Raw genomic sequence first — 21,825 nt, forward strand, 5'->3', positions numbered from 1 at the left:
TGAACATCAATCTCCCTTTTCAAAGCACGTGGAGCTGAACACATTTATATGAAGTTGGCCCCTGACCTCTACACTAAGTTTAAGGCCAGTAAAAGTGAGCCGCCCTCATTCTGTGTGTGTGTGTGTGGGACTATAGTTAGTTGGGTCCAAGCTGGGCTGTCTGGATTTAGGGCCAGGGCCCCCGTACTGTACGTCTGGTTGTCTGGGCTCGGGCGTCCTCCTCTGTCCAGGGCCTGGTTTATTTATGACCTGAGCCGGGCCCGGTCCAGCAGTCAGAGACAGAGACGAGAGGAGGCATCGAGGGCTTTGCACAACCCCGGCGCATTCCTACGCACACAAGACCTGACTGACACACATTCACATAAAACAACACAGACCCACTACTGATAAGGAGATGGAAATATCTCCCATGATCTCATATCAGAAACTCTGAGTGCTAGGCCGCAGAGCGAGCCTCTTCCCCTCCCTGTGTGCTCTCTCACACACATTTTTACAGCCTAATGGAATAGAGTGTGTTGTGGGGATGAAGTCGGGTCACACACTATCTCTACAGTCTTTTATACTGACCTTTAATAACATATGTGTGGGTATTTCAGATACTGTACACAGGTTTCTGTCTGGATCTTGTCTGACTTTCTTTCATTGCTATAGCACAAAGACATCGCAGTGTTTCTGTCTATCACAGCAAACATGATGATCTGCTGAAAGAGCTTTGGCTGCTTTGCAGCGGTCACTTATGAAAAGTTTCTGCCGTGTTTACATTTATGTAATTATTCAGATAAGTCAATGTGGTATTTCACTAGAGTATGGGCTAGAATGCTAGTATGCTAACTTCAGTAGACATCTCTGCAACATGACGCATATTTGATGTGACGTCATAGTTCTTATTTCTTCAATTTGTGAGCATGTTGTAGTCAGCCTGTTCCCAGCAGGAAAACATAAGAGTATGTGTTTCTCTACAGGGGAGTGGAAACTTGCTGGGATGTCAGCTTAAACTGGTGACCGCATGACGTTGAGCAGTTTTCCTCGTAAAATGTATTTAATATTATGAATTTGTGTGTTTTATAAGATGTGTTTTTGATACCAAACCTTAACCAGTTATGTTTTATGTTAAATCCAGCTGCAATTAAAAACACCCGGGTGAAAACAAAACAGCTTGTGGTGTCAGGGGGACTCGAACCTCAGAACCTCAGACTCACTGAGGTACAGTTAGCAGCTAACTATATAGCATGCTATCCTTAATAGATACCTCTGGAACACATATATGGATAACAGCATAGCTCTTTATTTCTTCAGTTTGTTAGGTCATTTGAAATTCTTTTTTATTTGTCACTTTAAAAAGTTCGGTGCAGGAGTTACAGCCCGTCATGCAGCAGGGAGAATCGATGCTGTGCCGCCTGGTTGGGTTGAGACCTCATTAGCGTCCAGACAGCATGACATTGCTGCCATTTTCTGCCCATTTTCAGCTGACCTTTGAGATGTTTAGACAAAACATTTAAGCTGCTTTTTAAGATATTTAGGAGGAGTTTGAATTTAAGTAAACAGCTCACATGAAGAACATTGCTTCCCTTCCTGCAGGGTTCACTGTGTATTTAAAGGCACAGCACTGTCCTGTGTCACTTCTCTGTCATCTAAATGAGACAAGAACACCAAAACATCTCAGCAGTTAATCTGTGGAGTACATGCAAAACAGAGAGGATGGGTTCGACAGTGCTTTACTGCACCTCTCCTTTTTTTTTCAAACTGGCTCTTCCTTTTTTTGTGGTTAAATGCCGTGGAAAATTGGACAGCCTGGCAAAGCAGAGGTGGATGTTTTCTCCGAAGCAGAGTGCGGATGGAGCACATTCCAGGGGAAAGCTGTGTAAATCCCTCCATTGATTTGGTGCGAAACCCTCCTGACCTCTGGAATACATTAGCAGATTAGCCATGGAGGCCATGTGCACACAGCTCTCTTAGCTCAGCCGCCGGCCCATTCAGACTGAACACCAACCAGCAGCCAGTCTGCCCGTGGGCCCCTGAAAAACACAGAGCCCGGATACCAGGGGCAGATGGGCCCACACACACCCGCTCTCAGGCTCTCAAAGCCCAATTACAACAATGTGTGTGTGTGTGTGTGTGTACCTAATGTGTTCACTGCATGTTATGTGCATTTGCCTTCCTTCATGTAACTCCTGGAGAGGACCTGTTTTAAACTTGACCTGCTTCAAGTCTTAACTGCGGTTTCTTCCTTTTTGGTTTAAAATGTGGTCTTGGACTTCACACCTACAGAGTGCAGGCAGGGAACAAAGGAAAGTAAAAGGAGCAGAGTGAGAAATGCTAATTGAAAGCTGAACAACAAACTGCCACATCTAACCAATACCAGACCCTAAGTTTGAATCTGTGCACCAGCTTTTCTATTGTACTTGCAACCTTTGGACATGTGCTTTTCATAACATTGTAAGCTCATATAAAAGCTAACAGAGTGTTAATGGATTGTGCAAGTGGCCACTGACCTGGTATTGTGCATATGTGTGTTTGGATGCGTGCAGCTTGTTTGGGGTGAGGGGTGGTGGTCTGGGTCAGGAGAACAGGCATCATGGTCACAGGCTACAAATCCCACCAGGGACCCTTGCAACACTCCCCCCCCACCTCCTCTCCCCTCAGAGAAGACACATGGCTAACCCGCCCCACCCCTCCAACCAGCCTGAGCAGCCTGACACCCAGATGGTGGCTGCCCGCTCACTGTCCATGTCATGCTGAAGAAATGAAATGAAATCATCAGCGTGTTCTCCGTTTGTCATCTGGTCTTTAAGAAAATTAAAAGTACCAATCCGATGTTCCACAAAGCTCAACCATGGGAAGAATGTTACAGATGGAAGGACATGCTTGTTTGCGCCTTCATGCTGTTGCAGACAAGTAAACATCCAGGTCGGCCGGGGGGGGGGGGCTCTGATGGTCAACGTGTCCAATTAAACACACGTGTTCCACAACCACAACTGTAAGGAAGGAAGTTTACCATCGAGCGGGTTAGCTTCACTAAACATCCCTCCCTCACAGCCACATTCTTTGTGAGCCAACCCTGCAACAAACGTTGGCTTCATATTTACAGGTGGATTTCGGAGTCACATAGCCAAAAAAAACATCTTTAACACCTAGTAAATATTTAGTGGATTCCTCATATTCTGTGGGTGCTTTCTGTTAAACTGATCCAAAGGTTAAGGACACCATTTTCCGCTCACTGTTTGCCCTTTACAGGGAGTTTGGTGTGCCATGTGTGAGTGAATGCCTTCATTTTCCCTGAAAGAGTTTTCCCACCCCGCAGCTCCCTGCACCCTGGTTAATGTTTGACTCATTTGACTCTTCTGAGTAATGCTAGATAAACAACAAGTGATCAGTAGTATTAGCACATCAAGCCTCACAATGACTGCTCTCCAAGAGAGAGAGAGAAAGAGAGAGAGAGAGAGAACAATTTGGCTCCTCAGCTGGAAAACAAAATGCAAAGAGAGAGCCCGAAGGTGCTGTGTTTTCACGCCATCTTTGATTTATGCCTTCACTTCGACTGAACCCTGGGTCATGTTTCGCTCTCCTTCTCTCTTTTCTCCCAGCGTTCCCTCCTCCGTCCTATTTCCATTTCATTCTTATTCCTCTGCTTGTTGGTATGCTTCCCATCGCTCCAACATCCACTCTTTACTTTAGGTCTCACAAGGGAAGAAAACGCTCTCACACTTGTACAAAAAAACTCAATCCGAGTGCTGCATTTGAGAAAGAGTGTGAAACCTAACCTGCCCCCCCCCCCACTCCTTACTCCACCTCTGTCTTTTTCTTCTTCTGCCCTGGGGTCAGAGGTTACCAGCCTACTATTCCTCAACCTATCAACCCCTCTGACAACACCATATTGATTGTCAGCCTCATTGTGCTCATTCAGAATAACAACAGCCATACAGCAAAAACATTAATTGTTGGGTTTTCCTGTCACAGCAGGACGTCAGCATGTGAAAGGGAATATTAAAATGGCTTTTGAGATAAATATGACACATAATGGGGTTATATACATGACAATAGCCTCCCTCCCTACCCCCCCCCCCCCCTCCTCTTTTCAGTGAGAGATCCTGGGTAATGTGTAGCAGGGACAGTTGTTTGTTGTCACTGAGAATTATGGTGACATGCTAAAGGAGTGACAGCTCGTGCTGGGCAGCACTTGCGAGGAAGAGTGAGGCCAGGCTGGAGGGAGGCTGTATCATCCTGCCACTTTACCAGAGTTAAAGTTAACTGTGCAGCCGGGGGGAGGAGACCAGGGGAGGAGCCTCTCTGCGTGAGCATCAGGGTTCTCAGGGATCAGTTTACAAGGTGTGTCTCCCTGACTTTCACTGTTACAGTAATTACACGCTGAGGTTTTCCCACACTGCTGCGCGGCCGTGGTTGTACATTTAATTACAGCAAACACTGATTCCACAGGATGATTAATGATGTCAGCGCTTCACAACAAGTTGTATCATCTTTTTACAAGCGCATATACATTTTGTACAGGTTATTTATTCATGAAATATAATGAGATTCTATCATTTTGGATAAAAAAATATGCACTTGTGGCTCTTATTTTCTGGAAATGATCACTAAAGCCAACAGACCTAATCAATTATTACACAGTGAGAACCATGGCACAGCATTTATTATGGCTAAAAAAGGATTGTTCCAAAATAAGAGCTGCACAAGTGTGAGATATAACTCAAACTGGATTGAAAATAAAACAAATAACATAAATAATAATAATAATAAGTGAAAATGATCATTCCTTTGCTGCTCTCTGCTCTCTCCAAAGTTCCACCACTCTTTACTGAAATGCGGCTCTGTTGGACCAGCTCTCCATCTTGGCCTTGGTTCATTTTTCCAGAACGATCTGATCATGATTGATGGAATATGCTCTTATACAGGGGCACCCGAACTGCTAAGTGCTTTGAAAGGAATGAGAATGAACGAAGTGTACATTAGCTGCCACATGTTCAGGCACACACGTCTGTTTACATGAAGGAAGAAAAGACTTTTCCTGGCAGCCGTCCAGGCTCGGCGTAGGCATAATCTTTTATATAAATGAATTTGTCAAAAGCTCTTTTGTTTTCAGATGCATTCGCTCCTGCTGAGGAGTCTATCCAGGTGCCTTCATGAGTATTTGGTTATTTTATTGGCCCAGTAGGAGTTTTTAATCCTGCCCTGCTTTGCACAGCTCAGGGTTTCTACCATCGCTGTGGGCAAAGAGGGCGGAAGAACAAGAAACCTGTAGATGCTGAGAGATGGGTTTTTCAGGGGGATGCCAGCGCTCAACAGTGTGATTAGGACTTGCAAGTGGAGAACGATGTGGTAGACAACAATATAAATCTGTCAGTCCGTGCTCCGGAGGTGGGCATGCTGCAACCTGAAGCCCTGAGCCAGTCTAGCCCGCTCACAGTTGTTCCTCTGTTTCTGAGCACAGGAAGCCATGTAAACAGTCCGGGAGATAATCGGCAGCAAAGCACGCAGAAGCAGTACTGAGCTCCTTTTTGAGACTGCGATGTGTGGGCATGTGTCAGTATTGTGGAGTAGTTTAATAAGACATACATCTCCGTCACTCACCCTCTTTTCCTCTATCTATCTTTCTGGATGTAGAGCAGAAGCAGCTTGAGGGAGTTAAAGGTCAGGGCCCTGGTGAGGAGGTTACTCCTCAGGAGACCGCTCAGCTCAAATTAGGTCTCAGATTGGCGTTCACGGTCAAAATAGTTAACCTCAGCTCACCTCAGCGTCCCTTAAGAAAACATATGCTTTGCCTCAATGGCTCAGTCTCCCTTTTCTAACAAACTCTGTCATCCACACAAGGGCAAACATGCTTCACCGCTGACACATGTCTAAACATCTGCTCTTAAACTGTTACTTTTAAATTGGCTGTATTAGCTGCACAGATTAGATCCACTAGTGGACATATTTTCAGAGGCTTAATAAAACACGTTGGAGTAATATTGTTTACTGCTCCCATAACTTACACTTGGTTGTGCCCCTGCCACTGGTCAGAGCGGTGAGAAGGGACACAGAGAAACAATAAACACGGTTAAATGTGGGAGCTGGAAAAGAGCAACAAGCCAAGGTCAAGTCTATAACTGCCGACCTGCAGAGTGATTTAGGCGCCCCAGCCAAAGCTGTGGACCAATAGCAGCTCAGCAGAGTGCGTTAGGGCGGGATGCTCGAGGTGTTGAGAGCCTTGGCGGTAATGACTGGCTGATGACATCAGGACATAGTGCAGAGTCTTTTCTCATCACGGGGGTCAAAGGTCAGACAGCCCATTCATTGACCTTGTGATTTATTCCCTGGGCCTCCCTCGATCTATAAACACAATGAAAGCTATGTCTATGCTGGGAATGCATGACTCTCTCTGGAGGTAGGCCGGCCAAAGAGACCCTACTTACAGCTAGTCTCTTCAGTCCTCTTCAGTGCTTACTTTTTCTAAAACTCAGCCAGACACACTGTACTCATCTTTTGAATGGCGTAAAGACTCACAATAGGAAACACCTGCTCTGAAAATGCAGTGAAAGTCTTTCAGAAACCCCCTTGCTGTAAAGAGAGTCCTTAAGGACGCCCTCAAAGATAGCATCAGTTCCCTTCATAGCAGCGGATCTGCTGGTAAAGGCAGTAGATTACAGACACTACAAAGCACGCATCCTGGGAGTTGTCACTCAAAGCTGAGGAGGAAGAGTTCGGCTCTGGACACGCTGTAATGTTTAACCTGACTTCCTGCTGCGCTGGGCAGAGGAGCCGCAGGGATCTCTGCAGTCAGCGCTAATGTCTAACTCACTGCAGCAATGGAGAAGCAGCACCTGATATATAACATAGAAGTTACAGTTTAAATACGGGTTCCTATTGTAAAATTATTACATTTATTCTTCAACACAGAGATGGATGGTCAGCTTATAAAGACTGCAGGTTATGCTGCCTGTTAATGTATCAGAGATCTGCCTGTTTACAGACTACAATACCTTCATCTATCAATAATTTGCATAATAAGCCAAGAGCTTCTCACTTTCTTGGTTAAACTTTTCACATTTCTTCTTCCTTTGCTCGGCCGTTCTTTTTCTTGCTTCCTGATTTGCAGGTTTTTTTTTATAATATGCTCTTTGTTGTCAGAGTGTAACTGAAGGCTAGCAGCTGTATCGAACCTTTTAACATCAACTTTATGCGTGTTCGTCCAGGTGCAGGCTGTTAGTTCCTGCAGTGGAAAAAAAAACACCTATAGGCTCTCCTGCACATTTGCAAGTAGAGGCATGAGGGAGGGATTTTAAATGGTTTCTGCAGGCTGTTTACTACTCGTAGTAAGACCAAGCATCAAATCTCTGTGACCTCATGCAGATCTGCCTTTGCATGTTTTCTGAGGAGCAACAATAAGCTGCTAAAGGTAAAAAAAAAACACACACATTTAAACAGTGTCAGCACAGGCCCACTCAGTGTGAGTCATACCCAGGCAGACTGAAGTGACCTGTTCTCTCAACCAAATGAGCTGTGTAATGTGTGTGTGTGCGTGCAGTGTTCATGTGTGACTACTGAATCATGGATAAAATGGAGAAAGAAAGTGAGAAACAAAGACAGAGAGTGAGAGAGGGAGAAATCACTGCCTGGAAAACGTTCCGCTCATTCTTCATTTTATACAGAGGTATAAAGTTGTCAGTTCCACTCAGTGTTTCTCTGTGTTTCTCCCTGGAAAAAGGCCTGTGTTATTTTTATTGGGGATGATAGTGCCAGTCAGGTGGGAGGGAAAGCAGACATTTTGATCAGGAGCGAGGCTGCAGCAGTGCATGGCGGACCGTGTTTCTGCTTCACGTGCTGCTGTTTCTTATTGCAGCTCAAAACTACCAAACCTCCAGTTTCAAGTTGGAAACATCAATCCCCCGCCCCCACCACCACCACACCACCACCTTCTCCTTATGCTCCCCTTTCAGCTGAGTTCCAAAGCGAGCTCAATCTGTAGGCATCCCAGCTATTTCAAACACTCTGGAGTACTGAGGTGGAAACATGTGAGGAATCTGGATGATTGACCCTCCACTCCCCCTCCATCCACTCCCTCTATCCCTGCTCTCTGTTACCTGCTGAGGGGGAGGAGAAGACAGCGGAGGCCTGGCTGTCCAGACGAGGTTATTACAGTGTATCAGTGACAGCGAGGAGGAGGACCCGCTGACTTATGGGGTGATGCCTCCTGAGGTAAAAGCACAAAGGACCGTGAGAGTGTGAGGTGGCTCATGTCACGCAGAGTGGGAGAGTTCGGCACTAAAAGCTGGTCTCACAGGAGGATAAAAATGCCCACATGAGGAGAATGGGAGCATTTCTTTCTTGCATTCCTGATAATGCTTTCTGTCCCTCTGTCTAATCAAAAACTTTCCTTTCACACTTTCTGTCCCATTACTCACGTGTCTGCAGAGAAGCTATACATGGTTCATATTAGACCCCAAGGCATGCTTCTACTACTTCAATTCCCCCATCCCCCAACACACACACACACACACATACATACATACACATTTGTTTCATATTTTGCACAGGATATGACTCAGCCACGTTTGATGTTTGATGTTTTAATTATGCAGTGTCAGTGATACATCGAGAGAAAAACGAGGACTCTCTCCAACATTCGGCCTGGTGAAGTTACAATAACATATCGCTGCCATTCATGATTAACTGCAGCACCCTCAAGGAAGAAGAAAGAATGATCCTCAGAACGAGAACAAGTCAGTTTTATGCTCTCTGTTGCATTCAGAGGGGCGGAGGGAGGGGTTTGGCCCCAGTGTTTACTGTAAAGGGAGAGGATTGTCTGTATGAAACAAGGCGCTGTGTGTGTGTGGCTGATTGACTCCAATAGAGGCATACACCACAATCAGTGTTATCACTAGTGTCGTAGCACTGTTGGGATTTCTGATGGTGTGATGAGCGCAGTGCGAGGGGGAAGGATGGTTTGCACAGATGTTAGTGATCTGGCTCCTGAGCTGCACCGGTGGTTTCTGGTCTCACCAATCTGTCCAGCGTTTGTGGTTTGTTTGTTTGTTTGTTGTTTTCCTGTGCTCCTCTTTTGTCTTTCTACTCCAGCTGATCGAGACACACGTCATCCCCACATGAGCTGGATGTTTACCTCCCCGCTGTGCCCACAAGCTGCTCAAGGAGGGTTGTTGTATTTCTCTATATCATGTTGTAAGGTGCTGAAATAAATATGTAGGGTAGTTATGAAAATCTGATGACAGACTGCAGTCCAGCAGCTCTAATAAACGTGATCACGATTAGGCTTTACAGGACTGATCCTCTCCCAGTGTCTGTCAAGCCACAGTAAATGTCTCATCTTTGAATGATAAGTTACAGCCGTTTCCACAAAAACTAAAAAGTTATTTAAAGCACACAGAGACGTCTTTTACATAAATCTGATTATTCATTCCTGAAGATTTTTCCTGTTTGTTGCTGGACGAAGATTGACCTGCATCAAATCTATGATTTTATATGTACTGCAGATAAGTTTCAGGGGAGGTCAGAGGATTGATGGGAGAGAAAAATCAGTTTTTAATTTTCTGATATTGGATTTTTGGAGACGAGGATCATTTATTAAAAGAAAAATAAGAATTTAGTGGAGCTACATTCATCTACTATGTAGTAGAAGTAGCACATTAATCAATGCGTAGTTAGCTGGTTGTTGATTAGTTTTTGAACAGTATCTGTTATTTGCATATCAGCAGGAGGTTCACTTAATGACCCATGAGTGGCTGAGCTTACAGCAGTAAGAGCTGCTTCTCTTATTAACCCATTCCTGGACAAACCCTCCAATCCCCTCCCCCCCCTCGTGACTTCTCTCACCAACCACACAGAATCAATATGCTCATCTAAGATGTTGATTGTGAGCTTTATACCAGCCGGTCACTTTCTTTCCCTCTCACTCTTCATCTAAACTCTGTGGCTGCTGGCACAGGAGGGATGAAGGAAGAAAAGATCGGAGATGAAGAGGGACAATGACAGGTTGACAGATACCACAGTGAGAGGGCATTGAGTCCATCCAGACCTCCGTCAGAGGCCCATGAGACTGTGCTTGATGAGGTTTCTTTCAAATGTGGGATGCCCGAGCAGTGGAAAATAAATTTGGTGATTGTAAATAGACTTATGCAGCGGGAGGAAAGAGACACACAGAGAGGGAGAAACAGTGGGGGGGTATTTTGTGCCACCCTTGAAAAATGAGTCAAACTTTCCCTCCTCACCTCTCGCACCCTCTTTATTTCTGGCCAACCTGTCAGCTCCACTGTTATCTGATGGCTTTACTGGTGGAGGCAGAGATGGGAGAGGACAGAAAAACAGACGTGGAACTCTCCATTCACAGACCGCAGAGGAAAAAAAAAGCCTTGTTAGTGCCTCTTTTCAAATTGAATGCATGCATTTTCCCTCCCTTGTTTAAAAAAAAGAAAAAAGAAAGAGGGCTTCAGTAGTGAAAGCGAGACAAAAATAAAAAACGTCTGTGGAGATTAGAGTCTTCCACCCTCCCCTGTGTCTCTTTCAGAGCACTTGAACGGCTGAACCAATGCAGGAGACAGCTTGAAGCAGTGGGGGGGACGAGCCGCAGGGGGCCAGCCTTCAGTCTCTCTGCGGCTTTCATGCAGGCGGATCTGTTCATTTATAGGAAATGTTAGGTTATTCAAAATAACACCATTACATCACATTAACTCTTTAACTCGTGTTATCATTCTACAACCACAGGCTCTGCTCTTCTGTCAACTATTGAGGGTGAAATGAATAAACAGCTCCCTGAGTGGAAGGAACAGTGTTCTGACATGAAGTTATTAGACTAACTGACATGTGAACGGCATCATGGAGGTTTGACACTGAAGTCTCTGTAACTCTTTCTGTGTGAACGGTCTTCGTAAAAACTAGATAGAGGACAGGGGCTGCTCTGTCTTCTGATAATCTGAGCAATTTAAAATGTTTGTAATCAGATTTCAGCTCATTTAAAGGCTGCAGCTGTGAATAAACAAAGTCCTAAAGGGAGTATTGTGAGTGAGGAGTATTACATTGTAAATGGATTGATGCATCAGCAGCATGCAGTATTGAAGCATTCATTATTGGTCAAGGTGATGTGACTACTGCGCTCTCTCCCTGCAGCACGCACAGGCCAAACTGCCTGATGCCCTGTGTGTGTGTTCAGCTGACTGCAGGATATGTGCGTCTCCTCAAGCCTTGGCCACTGTGCGGCGTTGTTTCTGCGGTCTGACAGCTCCGGAGTGCTCGCATTGGACTGACTTTGAGCAAGTTGCGCGCAGGGCAGAGCAGGCAGGCAGCTCTGCAGTTTGATGGGCGGGGGAAGGCAGGGCCCAAAGGCACTGCGGCCAGGAAGCAGCTCGAATTACACTGGGGGGGTGCTTGGGTGAGGGGGGGAATGACACCCACTGGAGTGAAGGAGGAGGGCGGTGTGTGTGGAGACGTAAGGAGGAGAAAAAACCTAGTAAACCTGACAAAGCGTCTGAGAAACAGTGCGAAGACTGTCGGCGGAAGAAGAAAGAGACGGAGACGCGAAAGACGCTCTTTTCTCCAGGGGGACGCACGTTGATGGATTTTATGACACTTTGCATCGGACAACTATCCCTCTTGTACCTTTTCTAACGTCGTCCCGCGTCTGTAGTCGCTGCAAACTTTCTGTTTAGTTGACAAGTGCGCTGCTCGGGAACACTGGACATGTCCTGCGCTCTAGAAGAAACTTGGTGACGGGGGAGGAAAGTTTCGGGGGAGAGACAGCGATATGGTTTTCCGAGCTGTTTTTTGAAGGATAACGCGCGTAAACTCGGATTTCTTTGCATGGCATTGGACTACGCTGCCAGCCGGGGTTGGAATATATCCTCCGATCTGCGCTGATGCCGGCTGATTGTGGAGTAGTAAACTGAAAACAGGCAGCGCCTCTCAAAGCCTTTTTTTTGCTGCATTGTGGTATTGGAGACATTCCTCCCTCTGGATACAGCTCATGCTCTCTCCTCCCTTATCTGTACATGCCAAAAACAGAGATCTCCACGATTTTAGTCCTCCCTGGTAAGTATTCTCTGTTTACGATAAATCTCAGCTGTGAGGGAAAAAAACGTCTAAAGCTTCGTCAGAATCTCATCTGTCAAGTTTTCTGCTGTCATGTGTGGTAGGAGAAACGATTTGCGCGTTTTATCAGCTGCATGAAAAGGTTGTAAAATTATTTTACGGTAATTAAAGTTGAATTCAAAGAGTTTTTCAACCATCACGTCCGTGCGTAAAAGTCTCTAGATTTCTCTGAAATTTACATCCATCCGAATTGTGCGTAATTTTTCTGTACTTTTCCAAATGAAGTGAGATCCTTGTTTATTTTAGAAGGCGAGGAACCTCACAGCACCTTGCATCATCACTTTAGTGCCCATTAACAAGTGTCCTGGTTATTTATTACTTTGCTTAATTTTCTACGTTGCATTTATGGTGCCAATTACCCCGTGACCGCAGTTGTTTTTTCACTGCTTGGTGCCGGAGCCCTAAATCACTGAGCAGCTCCAAATGAACCCCCATTGTAGAAAAGCCAACTGATTTGAATTTCAATAGGAATTCAATCAGTGCCAAGAAATTTCAGTCAAAGCCCGAGTTTAAATGAAGGCTGTGGTCATGTATGGAGCAAAGTTCCTCCTGTGTGTGTGTAGATGTCATGTCGTCAGCAACAAAAGTTTTGTCATTAAAAGCGCATTTATTTTATATTTTTTCATTTTCAGTGTATTTTCTCACTGTTTATTTTATCGTTGCCATTTTTTTAATTGTGCTCTAGACGTGATGAAGTCAAAGTAATGGTCTCCGTTCGTCCTGCAGCAGACAGTTGTAAGCCCAGTGGTTGATTGCTGGTTTATCTTTCATTAATAATTCATGTGTCTGAGCTGTCACTGTGCACAATTAGCTGCCTTCATTTTAAAAAAAACACACTGCTCCATTTCTCTAACAAAGTTAAGATGTCGGGATAAATTCATGGATTCACACCGACATCATGAGCGCGACCACCGTCCGTGTGTCCTGCGCAGCCCCCCGAGGGCAGAATGAAAGCTAAATCAGCATGCGCACGTTTTCAGGTTCACCCTCTAAAAGTCAAATTACATGTGTCTTTACGGGTAAAAACCAATCGATACGTCCAGCTGGAGCAGAAGGAGCGCAGAGAAGCGTGACTTCACCAAACCTCCAGAGACACTCCACCGCGCTTCAACCGCAGATGTCTGGCTCAACAGACTGATGCGTGTGTGTGTGTGTGTGTCCCAGTATTGCAATATTGCATTTCAATTAAAGCCGTGCAGGTCTCATAATCGAGTCACGGGTACGTAATGATAAAAAAAAAGCCAATTTAACAGAATGGCAGCAGCGCAGGCAACAGGTTCGGTGCGTCCGTTGCGCACGGTCCCGCTGTCCCGCGCCAAGGAGACATCAAAACATGTCATAACAACAGTTAAGAAAAGGTTTTATTTATAAAGTGAAGCTGTATAAGCGACGTGGTGGAAGAGGAGCAGGTGATGATCAGATTTGAGTGAAATTTGAGCTGGTATGAGGCTCTAAACTCCCTGTGAGCACAAACAGAGCTCAGATAGCTCCTAACTGGGGCTTTGTAAGACATATGCCAATCATATAATTATAGATGCAAAGTGTAGGGAGATGCAGGGCGGTTGTGTGTTGAGTGCTGGTGCCTCACAGCTTCGGTATGTCTGTGGCATGGCTTGTTTGACAGCATTTTGAAACACTGTTGATTTCTCTTGCTCCATTTTTCTTTCACACTTTGTCAAAAAAAATAGTAAGGCAAAATGGAAAAATTGTGCTTTGACTTTTGAGTGATTTAAACTAACGTTTCACTTTTTTTCTCTTCTCTTCTTTTTAATCATCACTCTGCCTCCACCTTCTTGTCCTCTTTTCTCTTTATCTTCCTTAGCCCAGGTGATTGGGTGAATTCCAGTGAGTGACAGGCCGACCCGGCAGCAGTTGATGGTTGGGTGGACCCCCTCAGATGGGATCAGTGTCCAGGGGGAGGTGGAGAAGGGGGTTATGGAGAGCGCTGTGCCCCACTAACGGGATGGCCTTGTGGGCCTGGCTGCTGGCCGCCGTCCTGCTGTCCCTTCTGACTGTCAGCGTGGCCCGGCCGCCTCTCACCGCCACCAAGGAGGAGGAGGAGGCCACTCCGGGACCTGAAGGTAAGCAGCAAAGGGGGGGTGTGAGAAAAAAAGGCAAAGAAACAGAAAAGAAGAGCCTGAGAAAACATGTTCCTGCTTTGTTTTTGGAGAGCAGGTATAGGTCTGCCATATGTATTTCCTCCATTTAGAGTAAAGGTTGCATCTTTTCTTCACACTTGTTTTATTTACCTTACACTTCAGTGGATAAAAAACACACGAATGATCTACAAAATGAGGAATTTTCCGATTTGCTGTTCCTACTACAAAGTGTGTGATTCACACGTCTTTGTTGTAACTCTCCTGTCGGTGGTGATTGAGGGGCTAGTTGAGTGTTAAAGCCAGGTTTGTGACCCTGTGTGGGAGGACAAGGGAGAGGGTGGGACTGTGTTTATGCTGGCATCTCTTTCTTGCCCTTCTTTCCTGAAAAGAAGTACAGAGAGCGAGGAGGGGGGGTTGGGAGCTTCAAAGCTCTGGCCCTTGTTAGTTTTATTTGAGGTACGACTGATTCTGTTCTGGTTGTTCTTGTAAAGTTTGTCTGATAAAACTTTTTTTTAACGAAAACTTTTGCAAACAGTTTTTTGTGTGTCTCTAGTCCTGTAGTCTGGTTAGAGTTGATTAGTTGTTGTGATGGACAGTAACTCACATTCCAAAGTGCTTTGTTGCTGGGCTTTAATCAGCATGCTAATTGTAAGTTAGGCCGACAACAGAGCATCACCTTTTAAGTCACCTCCCCCATCTCTCTCTGTCTTAACACACTCTGTACCTTCTCCTGCCCTTTGCCCTGGAGGTCAGGTATGGTTCTTACATACCTTGATGAGAGGCTGCCTGAGCTCTCCTCTCCTGTTGTTTTAGTTGATCTGTCTCAGACTGTTTGGCTCCGAATCCCTCATGGCTGGGACGCCACACGCTACATGGCCGCCGAGTGGACAGAAAAAGTCTTCCAGAGTTACACAATCCTCCAGGAAGGTTCTAAGAGGATTTGTTGCATATTTGACTTCTCCTTTAGATGGAGAGATTACAGAGTGCTGGGCAGCAATGAAGTCATGTGACTGGAGATTAAGTGGCTAGACCTGCGGGGTCACATGATGAGGGATAGCCGGGGCACAAAAGAACCTGGCCTATCTGATTCTCAATCGGTTTCTTGGCTGTATATGGAAAACAGATTTCTTTTTTTTGTTGCAGCTGTGTGATTCCATAAGCTCCAGGTTTGTTGTTGTCCTGTTGTAGGCTGGTGTCACCTGTAGGACACAGATGTGAGGGAGACAGTTTGGCTGGTCCTGCCCTCTGAGTCCTAATAACACCCCCTGAGGAGATGTTTAGACCCCCCCCAGAAGCCCCGGTCTCACTCCGCTGCCTGTGTCTGTGGGAGCTGTAATTGATGTAGATCCATCAGATTGCATATCAATGTTGTCTCTGCAGAGCCCACGCCTGCACCTCTGGTGGCCCCGCTAGTTTGTTTACCTGTGGCTGCTGTAACAGAAGAAGTAGAGCGAGCGCGCTGGTTAAGGCCTCCACAACAGGCCTATTGTTGTCGGTGTAGCCACTTTAGTATCTATGGGAGTGTTTACCTTGCCCTGGCTCTCCGTTTGCACAGTGAATAAAACACAGCACTTGATACAGGAGGTGTGTCTTTAACACAGATATTTTCTGTCCAGGCCTCTTTTTTTTTTTTTTTTGCATGAAATGTGGAATTAACGTGCCTGAATTGGAACACAGCTGACAAAAGTCAGCTCATGGTTTGGCTGCACTTCTTGTAGTCTCTGCCAAAAAAAAATGCTCTGATCAGCACGGAGGCAGCGCTTCAAAATAGTCCAGTGGTTAAATAAATACAGGCTCTATTATGCATCAAGGAGGAGGCGTTCATGCTCAGACAGAAAAACAAGAATTGGACAGTTTTAGGCACTGTAGGTATATCTCTGCATATTTCTGTCATACAGCTGTGTGTCAGCGTGTGCTGCCGTGAAGTGGGAATGTCAAGGAGTTTAATGCTGGGCTATCTACACAGTAGGAGTACAGTTGTAAAAGTATAAAAGTGTCAGCTGGCTGGTTAATGACATGAAGTGTGTGGCGATGGCAATGGAACTGAACTCTAAACAAATGCTTGGGGCAGACTGAGGGGGGTTGGTGGGGGGGTGCTTTCACACAATGACTTTTATTAGCCTGCCGTTAGCTGGTGTTAATCTTGGAGCTTCTAGTGTGTTGTTTGCCTTGGCTTTGCATCCAGAAACTACCTCCACCGCTCCATCTCACAGTTGTCTGATAAGGGACTGGGAAGAGCTATTACCTGTGCCAGCTTGTGCCTTTGGGGTCTCAGTGGACGATCCAGTGCAGACAGGATGCTGCAGGTTGATGGAGGAACAACAGATAAAATGAATGTTCCCATTGCTGCAAGCTGTGTTTATAAAGAAAGTAAATCACATATGGAAAACACGTATTTCTTCTTCTTCTAAGGCTCACCAGAGCTTCACCCTAAGAACATTGCATCTTGGAGATAAAGGGTTATCCAGTGGGTTAAAGGGGTCAGATGGGGTTCAGGGAATGCCTTGATGAGGGGTGAAAGGGTGAATGAACCCGAGGAGCTGTTGCCATGGACGCCAGCAGGAGCCAGTTCGGGGAGCTGCTCCTTTGTCATATAGAAAAAAAAGCTAAGGAGGGATTTGAATGTGAAAAGACGTGAGAAAAGAAGGAGACACAAAAAAGGGATTTGACTACGTGAGGAGTTTACAGAGGAAAGAGGAGATGAGGGCAGCAGAGATAATGTGATTTGGCAGTGTGGGTCTCTGCTGGTCTGCATGCATGGTAAGAGTGCAGTCACTACATTTAGTCCACCTATTCCTTTGTGTCCACGGAGGAGAGGCGAATGTATCTCTCTGCAGAAGTGTGGCATCAACTCCTGGGCTAACTTCGTCCGTGCCTTGTTCAGCTTGTCAGGCAGACACACAGACAGACATCAAGGGTACACTGGTGAGAATTGCTTGCTGCATTTTACCGCAGACACTCGGGTTGCAAGACTAATTATTGCCAGCCGCGATGGTGCGAATGAGGCTGCAGAGATAGTGTGGAGAGGACAGACTGACTCAATCACACCCTGATGGACACTTGTAATAGCTGTCAGAGATGAGAGAGAGGGAGAGATGCTCTTTAGGAGAAGAGAGAGATGACGGAGGAGGGGGGAAGAGCTGTTTGAGAATAGAGTGTGTGTGAGATTGAGAGTCTGCCGCCTCTTGTTTTTCAGAGAGGATGAAACTTTGGAAGGATGAAAAATCTGCAGTGAAATGTTTCAACTCTGTAACACACGACGCGTCCCCGGACTCTTGTAAACTCTCTTCATGCAGAGCAAACCGTGGATTTCTCCTGGTGTGTGTTTGTGTGTGTGTGTGCTTTCTAACTTAACACTGGTTCCATGAACAATCAGGTATGCTGGAGGTGTCAGCAGGTTTGGGAAGGGTCAGGAGTAGGTCAGAGGGGTCATGGGTGAGAGCGGATGAAGAGAGGAAGGAGAGGGCAAAGTGGAAGGGGAGGTGAAAGAGAAGAGAAATGATTAAGCAGAGGGGGGAAGGGGAGTTGATGGAGGGGGACAGATGGACACAGCGGAGGATGAAGACAGAACTAACACCTGCATGCTTTCTTTAATCAGATGCACCATTTGGAGGAGTTCCTCTCCTCACTTTTATATTTGTTTTCTCCTCTTCACCCAGAGCAGCTTGTGTGTGTGTGTGTGTTTTCCAGGTGTTTTTGTTGTTACGTCATCCTGCTTGAAGAGCAGTCCTCCCAGCAGATATCTACACAGCTTTGTGTCCTGGTTAGATGTAGCACCTCCAAATCATCTCAATGAAAGAATAAATGAAAAGAACTGTTATTATGTCAAAGTAAAAGCCTCCGGTGTGGAAAACCACGGCTCCCATCAATCAACACAAGAACTCCACCTCTTATCAGACCACACACTCATTCCTGGGTGGTGGTGAGGGAGGGGTTAATTTTTTCCGGTTTGAATAAGAGAGAAAAAAAAAATAGACAATGCAGGAACTGTACCTATGTGTGTCTACTTGCCCTGGGGGAATGTTTAGAGGGCTGCACTCATGCCTCAGCTGCTAGCTTATGACTTTCCCTTCCTGTCGAGGCGGTGTGTGTGTGTGTGTGTGTGTGTGTGCGTGCAGGTATATTTTACATTTATAGGGAGCACAGCAGGATATAATGGGGGTGGGATGTTGTTGAAAAGGTGCATTGAGGTACAGGAAAGGCGGGGAGTGCCGCTGCCTGTATAATTACACGTATCGAACTTCAGCCAACCACTCTCCATATACCATCATCACTGGCTCGTTCGTATGCTTCTTCATTGTTGCTACTCTCCCTTAAGTCTCTTTAATCCCTCTCATTTTTACTCCTTTCCCTCTGGAGAACACAACAGACACGCACACAGTTTTTTGAACTTTTGTCTTCTGCATTAAAGAGAAGATATTTGACTTTCTTCCTCTTTGTTTTTTTTTTCTAAGAATGCTTGCAGACTGTTGTGTATTTGTGTATGACTTGTGCGAATGTATACATCTGTGCATGAAATATGTGTGTTGATGTCTGCAAGGAGAGGCTGGAAGTGGCATCAGTATATAATGGCAGATCCCAGCTTGTATTTCAGATTTTTTCCCCCCTCGCTGTTGCTTAGCATTCAGTCACAGTCTGGAGCTTGCATGGAGATGGATAAAATCCACCCTGATGTAGAAGTGCAGTCTCAGCTATAGAGGTTCCAAATTCTCTTTTATATATTGGACATCCACCTCGTTGTGTCTGTGCAGTTGTACACGGTGTACACACATGTGCTCACAGGCAGGCTTCCCAGAAAATGAAGGTTTTATGCTCTTTGGAGTTGAGTGCTGAGCGTCTTGCTTTCAGTCTTTGGCGGGTGGGTGCAGTGCAGGGGCTGTAGATCCTCCATGGCCATGTTATGAAAGAGGATAGAGAGGAGAGATGGAAAACAGAAGAGTCAGGATACAGCCAGCTCGAGGTTTTGTAGCTTAGATGCAGAGTCCGAAACCAAAGAAATGCCAGAAAAAAGAGAACCCCCACCCCTCCACCCCAACTCCTATCCCCACCCCACCCCTCCTCACTTCCTCTGCCTGACAACCGCTTCCGTCCTGGACCTTTCTGGCTGCTTTTCTTTCTGATGGGCAGACGTGCTGGAGTTGTGTTACCTTTTTTTTTAAAGGCTGCAGAGATCTTTCTGCACTGCTCCTACTTCTCACCCACACACACGCACACACACACATTGCTTGGCATCTACACTGGAAGTGAAGGGTGGGTGACTTCACACAGCGATGTCCAATGCATCGATGTGCAAGCATCGGTTGTTATTTTTGTTTTTCTTTACACACGCTGCTCTGGCCGTAACTGCATGCACTGAAGCTATAAAACGCCAATCACACTGCACACTTGATAACGGAGCAGGGTTTCCAAGGGCTCCGTTTCAAATGACTGACCGGGAGTTTGTGTCAACAACATGTTTGGTGACAGTTTAAAAAATGGGCCTCCTCTTTTCTGTATTGCTCCTCCTGCATTTAAGTTGATTTAAGTGCATCCATTGGGGGTTATGTGGTGATTTGTTTCTTACACTATGGCTTGTTTCTTTCCTCTCCCACCTCTTTCCTCCTCCTTGTGCACCCTCTTTCTACTTCAATTCATCCTTTCTCCCCTCCAACCTCCCCCCCTCACTCCTCCTCCTCCCTCCCTCCCTCCCTCCATTTGCTCTGCAGAGGCATCGAACAAATACCAAATTTCTAAGCCCACGGTGTGCTCAGTGCACCCGGGGGAGGTGCTGAAGCTGAGCTGCCCTCTGCCAGCGACGGGGACCATCACCTGGACCAAAGATGGCAGCTCTCTGGGCACCAACAACCGCACGCTGATAGAGCAGGAGGTGCTGCAGATCCGTGATGCCACGCCCAAGGATTCGGGCCTGTACGCCTGCACCAGCGTGGGCAAAGACACGGTCTGCTTCATAGTCAATGTCACAGGTGAGTCAGGGATGCAGCAGGTCAGCACAGGTCAGGAAGGTCGAAGGCTCAGGGGTTGGACTTGAGTGCAGGAGGTGGCCATGGAGCAGATACAGCCTGAAATGTGTTGAACAGGGTCTAGTGTGTTAGTGTGTGTGTGTGTGCAAAGATTTATATTGAAAACAAACGCCCATCTCTATCTCACATTTGTGCATTCAAGTTTGTGAGAATGCAAAATGCAAAAAAAAGTGCATTGCTGTGAGTGTGAGTGTGTGTGTGTGTAAGGGTTGCGGAAGGGTGGCAGTAACCGTGGTTACTCTGTGCAGATGCCATCTCGTCGGGGGATGATGAGGACGATACAGAGCGGTCGGAGGATGCTGGGGCGGATGGAGAGCAGTTAAGTGAGTATGGGAGGAATGAAAGGGGGTGTGAGTGAGTTAGAGGTGTGTGCTGAGCTGACCCTGTCCTCTTTACTCCACAGACACTTTCTCTGTTATATGTTTCAAAAATGCATTGTAGTGCAACAGGGAAAATGTGGTATGTGTGCAGATGTAGGATTTCTTCCATATCCAAAGCTTAAAAAGTCCCCAGGCTATACAAAATAGTAGCTACTGTACCTAAAGCTGGCTTGCTGTCAGCGTTTATTAGAAAGTGGATGGTCTCTGTAGTCTTAAAGAACTGGGTGGAGACAAACCTGCCCTCATCCATGTGTCTGCTGCCTACATGCTCTAGGCCTATACTCTGAGGTTTATAGTATGTGTGTGTGTGTCTTCCAGGCTATACAGGGATTCCTAACATTCCTCTAGCTTGTGTCTCCCAGGTAGTTAGGCCTCATGAAGCCATCCAGCCAGCCAGTCAGTCAGCTGGTCTCATCTATTATTAAAGACGCCCATCTGGATCCAGTTACCCACCTGATGGGCCTGTGTGTGTGTGTGTGTGTGAGAAAGAGAAAGTTTTTTTTGCCTAAGTTTGAAAGCACTGGCGAGTATCTGGTCTAGTAATGTGTTTATGCAGCTTTCACGTACACGCTCACAAAAAAAATGAAAAGAAAGTCCGATGTAAAGATGGACCAGGGCTTCCACATCTTGTTAAAATTCTCCACATGCATTGCGTCTCACCATGAGTTCTCCTCCTCCTCCACTTTTGGGCTGACTGTAATTGCCTGAAATCCATTAAATATGGGAGAGAGAGAGAGAGAGAGAGAGAGAGAGAGAGGAGCCCAGAAAGAGGGGAAAAATGGGGGAGAGGGAAAAGATCCAGCCTTTCTGGTGGTAATAAGCTGTTTGAAAACAAAGAGAAAGCTGTTCTGGCGGTACAGTTGCATTTTCTCGCTGTGTGTGTTTTTGAAAATTCTAAACCAAGATTATTATTAAAAGAAAAGGGGGTAAGAAGAGGAGAGGAAAGAGAGGCAGGGGTAGCAGTGGTGGTGGTGGTGGAGTTGGATCAGTACCAACACTTCTCTGAGCATGGCGTGGAGTCTTGGACTCAGGCCGAGGAGGAGGAGGAGGAGGAGGGTGCATGTGGGCGTGGGAGGGAATTGAGTGAGAGTGTGGGGTGTAGCTTTATGTTACTGGCTTTTTTTCCTGGACTGTTCGGACTGGGTTGGGCATCAGGCCACTGCAAAACAGAGCATTTTGATTTAACTTTGTGCAGAAGATTGAACAACATCAGACAGAGTGAACAAACATCAG

At 46.1% G+C, this 21,825-nt stretch overlaps 1 protein-coding gene across 6 annotated transcripts in view; it reads left to right on the forward strand.

The window, feature by feature from the left end:
- Positions 1 to 11,405: 11,405 nt before the first annotated feature.
- The window catches only part of fgfr2 (fibroblast growth factor receptor 2), a 32,761-nt gene continuing 22,341 nt past the window's right edge, over positions 11,406 to 21,825 (forward strand). For 4 of the 6 annotated variants that reach the window (XM_028423888.1, XM_028423890.1, XM_028423887.1 and 1 more), the window contains exons 1-4: positions 11,406 to 12,033; positions 13,916 to 14,174; positions 19,898 to 20,155; positions 20,461 to 20,535. In XM_028423888.1, the coding sequence (XP_028279689.1) occupies positions 13,991 to 14,174; positions 19,898 to 20,155; positions 20,461 to 20,535 (517 nt within the window). In that variant the 5' untranslated portion in view covers positions 11,406 to 12,033; positions 13,916 to 13,990. The remainder of the gene's footprint in view (positions 12,034 to 13,915; positions 14,175 to 19,897; positions 20,156 to 20,460; positions 20,536 to 21,825) is intronic. The other 2 variants (XM_028423891.1, XM_028423893.1) reach the window with 2 other exon arrangements.

This window comes from Parambassis ranga, chromosome 15, assembly GCF_900634625.1.
Source record: "Parambassis ranga chromosome 15, fParRan2.1, whole genome shotgun sequence".
Taxonomy (NCBI): domain Eukaryota; kingdom Metazoa; phylum Chordata; class Actinopteri; family Ambassidae; genus Parambassis; species Parambassis ranga.